Source organism: Miscanthus floridulus, chromosome 1, assembly GCF_019320115.1.
Source record: "Miscanthus floridulus cultivar M001 chromosome 1, ASM1932011v1, whole genome shotgun sequence".
Classification (NCBI taxonomy): Eukaryota; Viridiplantae; Streptophyta; class Magnoliopsida; order Poales; family Poaceae; genus Miscanthus; species Miscanthus floridulus.
This window is the reverse complement of record NC_089580.1, coordinates 4193834-4196488: the sequence shown is the minus strand read 5'-3', so window position 1 is coordinate 4196488 and position 2655 is coordinate 4193834. Positions and strand designations below refer to the sequence as shown.

The window sequence follows — 2655 nt, the reverse complement described above, 5'->3', positions numbered from 1 at the left end:
AACATCCTCTATGCCAACACCCTGGAGCTCCTAGAGCTCGACCAGTCATGACTTCGAGGCAATGCCGTGCCCTTCCATGGCATCATGCCAGGGAAACGCACGTGACCCCTTGGGTGCATCGACTTGCCCATCTGCTTCGGCACTCCCTCCAACTACCGCAAGGAGGTCCTCACCTTCGAGGTGGTTGGGTTCAAGGGGACCTATCATGCCATCCTAGGGCGCCCATGCTACGCCAAGTTCATGGTGATCCCCAACTACACCTACCTCAAGCTCAAGATGCTAGGCCCCAATGGCATCATTACTGTCGAGTCCATGTATGAGCATGCATATGACTGCGATGTCGAATGCATCGAGTACGTCGAGGCTCTCGTGGAGGCCGAGACCCTCATCGTCAACCTCGACCGACTTGGTAGTAAAGTGCCCGACTCCAAGCGTCGTGCTAGGACTTTCGAGCCCACAGAGGCCGTCAAGCTCGTCCCGGTCGACCCCACCTGCTCCAACGACCGGGCGCTGAGGATCAACGCCACCCTCGACAGCAAATAGAAAGCCATGCTCGCCAACTTTCTCCATGCGAATGCCGATGTATTCGCGTGGAGTCCCTCAGACATGCCGAGCATACTGAGAGAGGTCGCTGAGCATGCCTTGGACATCCAGGCCAGCTCTAGACCGGTGAAGCAGCGCCTACGCCAATTCAACAAGGAAAAGCGTAGGGCCATCAACGAAGAGGTGCAGAAGCTTTTGGCAGCCGGATTCATCAAGGAAGTTTCCCATCCAGAGTGGTTAGCTAATCCTGTGTTAGTTAAGAAGAAAAATGGGAAGTGGAGGATGTGTGTAGACTACACCGGTTTGAATAAAGCATGTCCAAAAGTCCCATTCCCATTACCCTGAATCGACCAAATCGTTGACTCCACTATGGGATGCGAAACACTATCTTTCCTTGATGCGTATTCCGGTTACCATCAAATCAAGATGAAAGAATCCGACCAGCTCACGACTTCTTTCATCACACCATTCGGCATGTACTGCTATGTGACTATGCCGTTCGGCCTCAGAAACGTAGGGGCCACGTACCAGCGGTGCATGACCTAGGTCTTCGGCGAGCAAATTGGGCGAACCGTCGAGGCCTACGTGGACAACATCGTGGTCAAGTCCAGGAAGTCCAGTGATCTTTTCGATGACTTGGAGGTAGCCTTCAAATGCCTCAGAGAGAAGGGCACCAAGCTCAACCCCGAGAAGTGTGTCTTTGGGGTCCCCTGAGGCATACTCTTGGGATTCATAGTCTCAGAGCGCAGCATCGAGGCCAACCCAGAGAAGGTCTCGGCCGTGACCAACATGGGACCAATCCGAGACCTCAAGGGAGTGCAGAGGGTTATGGGATGCCTTGCGGCCCTAAGCCATTTCATCTCGCACCTTGGCGAAAAAGGCTTGCCTCTTTACCGCCTCTTGAGAAAATCTAAACGCTTTTCTTGGACCCCCGAGGCCGAAGAAGCCCTCGCCAAGCTCAAGGCACTGCTCACCAATCCTCCCATCCTGGTGCCGCTGAGCAAGGGTGAGGCCCTCTTACTCTATGTTGCCACAATGACCTAAGTGGTCAGCGCGGCCGTAGTGGCCGAGAGGCAGGAAGAGGGGCATGCTTTACCCGTCCAATGACCTATTTACTTCATCAGCGAGGTGCTCTCCAAGACTAAGACACGCTACCCCCACATCCAGAAACTGATCTACGCCATAGTCTTGGCTCGACGCAAGCTGTGTCACTACTTCGAGTCCCACCCGGTGACCGTGGTGTCGTCTTTCCCTCTGGGAGAGATAATCTAGAACTGGGAGGCCTCGAGTAGGATAGCCAAGTGGGCCATCAAACTCATGGGGGAAGCCCTATCTTTTGCGCCTCGGAAAGCAATTAAATCCTAGGTCTTGGCCGATTTTGTGGCTGAGTGGACCGACACCCAACTACCACCTGCTCAAGTCCAGGCGGAATGCTAGACCATGTACTTTGATGGGTCTCTGATGAAGACCGGGGTAGGCGCGGGTCTGCTCTTCATCTCACCCCTTGGAGTGCACATGCACTACATGATTCGGCTCCACTTCGCCGCCTCCAACAACGCAGCCGAATACGAAGCCCTTGTCAATGGCTTGTAGATCGCCATCGAACTTGGAGTATGGTGTCTCGACATACGGGGCGATTCACAGCTCGTTGTTGATCAAGTGATGAAGGAGTCGAACTGCCATGACCCCAAAATGGAGGCGTACTACAAGTTGGTACATCGCCTAGAAGACAAGTTCGACGGTCTTGAACTCAACCACATTGCGCGAAAATTCAATGAGGCCACGGACGAACTAGCAAAGATGGCATCGGCATGAGCCTCGGTCCCCTCGAACATCTTTGCCAGAGACCTCCACAAGCCTTCCATCGACTATGCCTCGGTGGTGGAAGAGGGCCCATTGGTCGAGCCCACCACAGGGCCCAAGGCCCCCTCTATCACCGAGACCCCTACGGCCGAACAAGAGGCCATGGAAATCAACGTAGAGCCACCTGAGGTTGACTAGGGCATGGATTGGTGAGTCCCGTTCCTTGATTGCCTTATTCGAGGAGAGCTTCCTACAGATAGGACCGAAGCCCGATGGCTTGCGTGATGAGCCAAAACATACATCCTCAGC

General features: G+C 54.3%; 1 protein-coding gene across 1 annotated transcript; it reads left to right on the top strand.

The window, feature by feature from the left end:
* The first annotated feature begins 240 nt into the window (after positions 1-240).
* On the top strand, positions 241-543 carry LOC136451221 (uncharacterized). The gene has a single exon (XM_066451950.1). It carries the CDS (start codon positions 241-243, stop codon positions 541-543), a length of 303 nt encoding a protein of 100 aa, XP_066308047.1.
* The last annotated feature ends 2112 nt before the right edge of the window (positions 544-2655 follow it).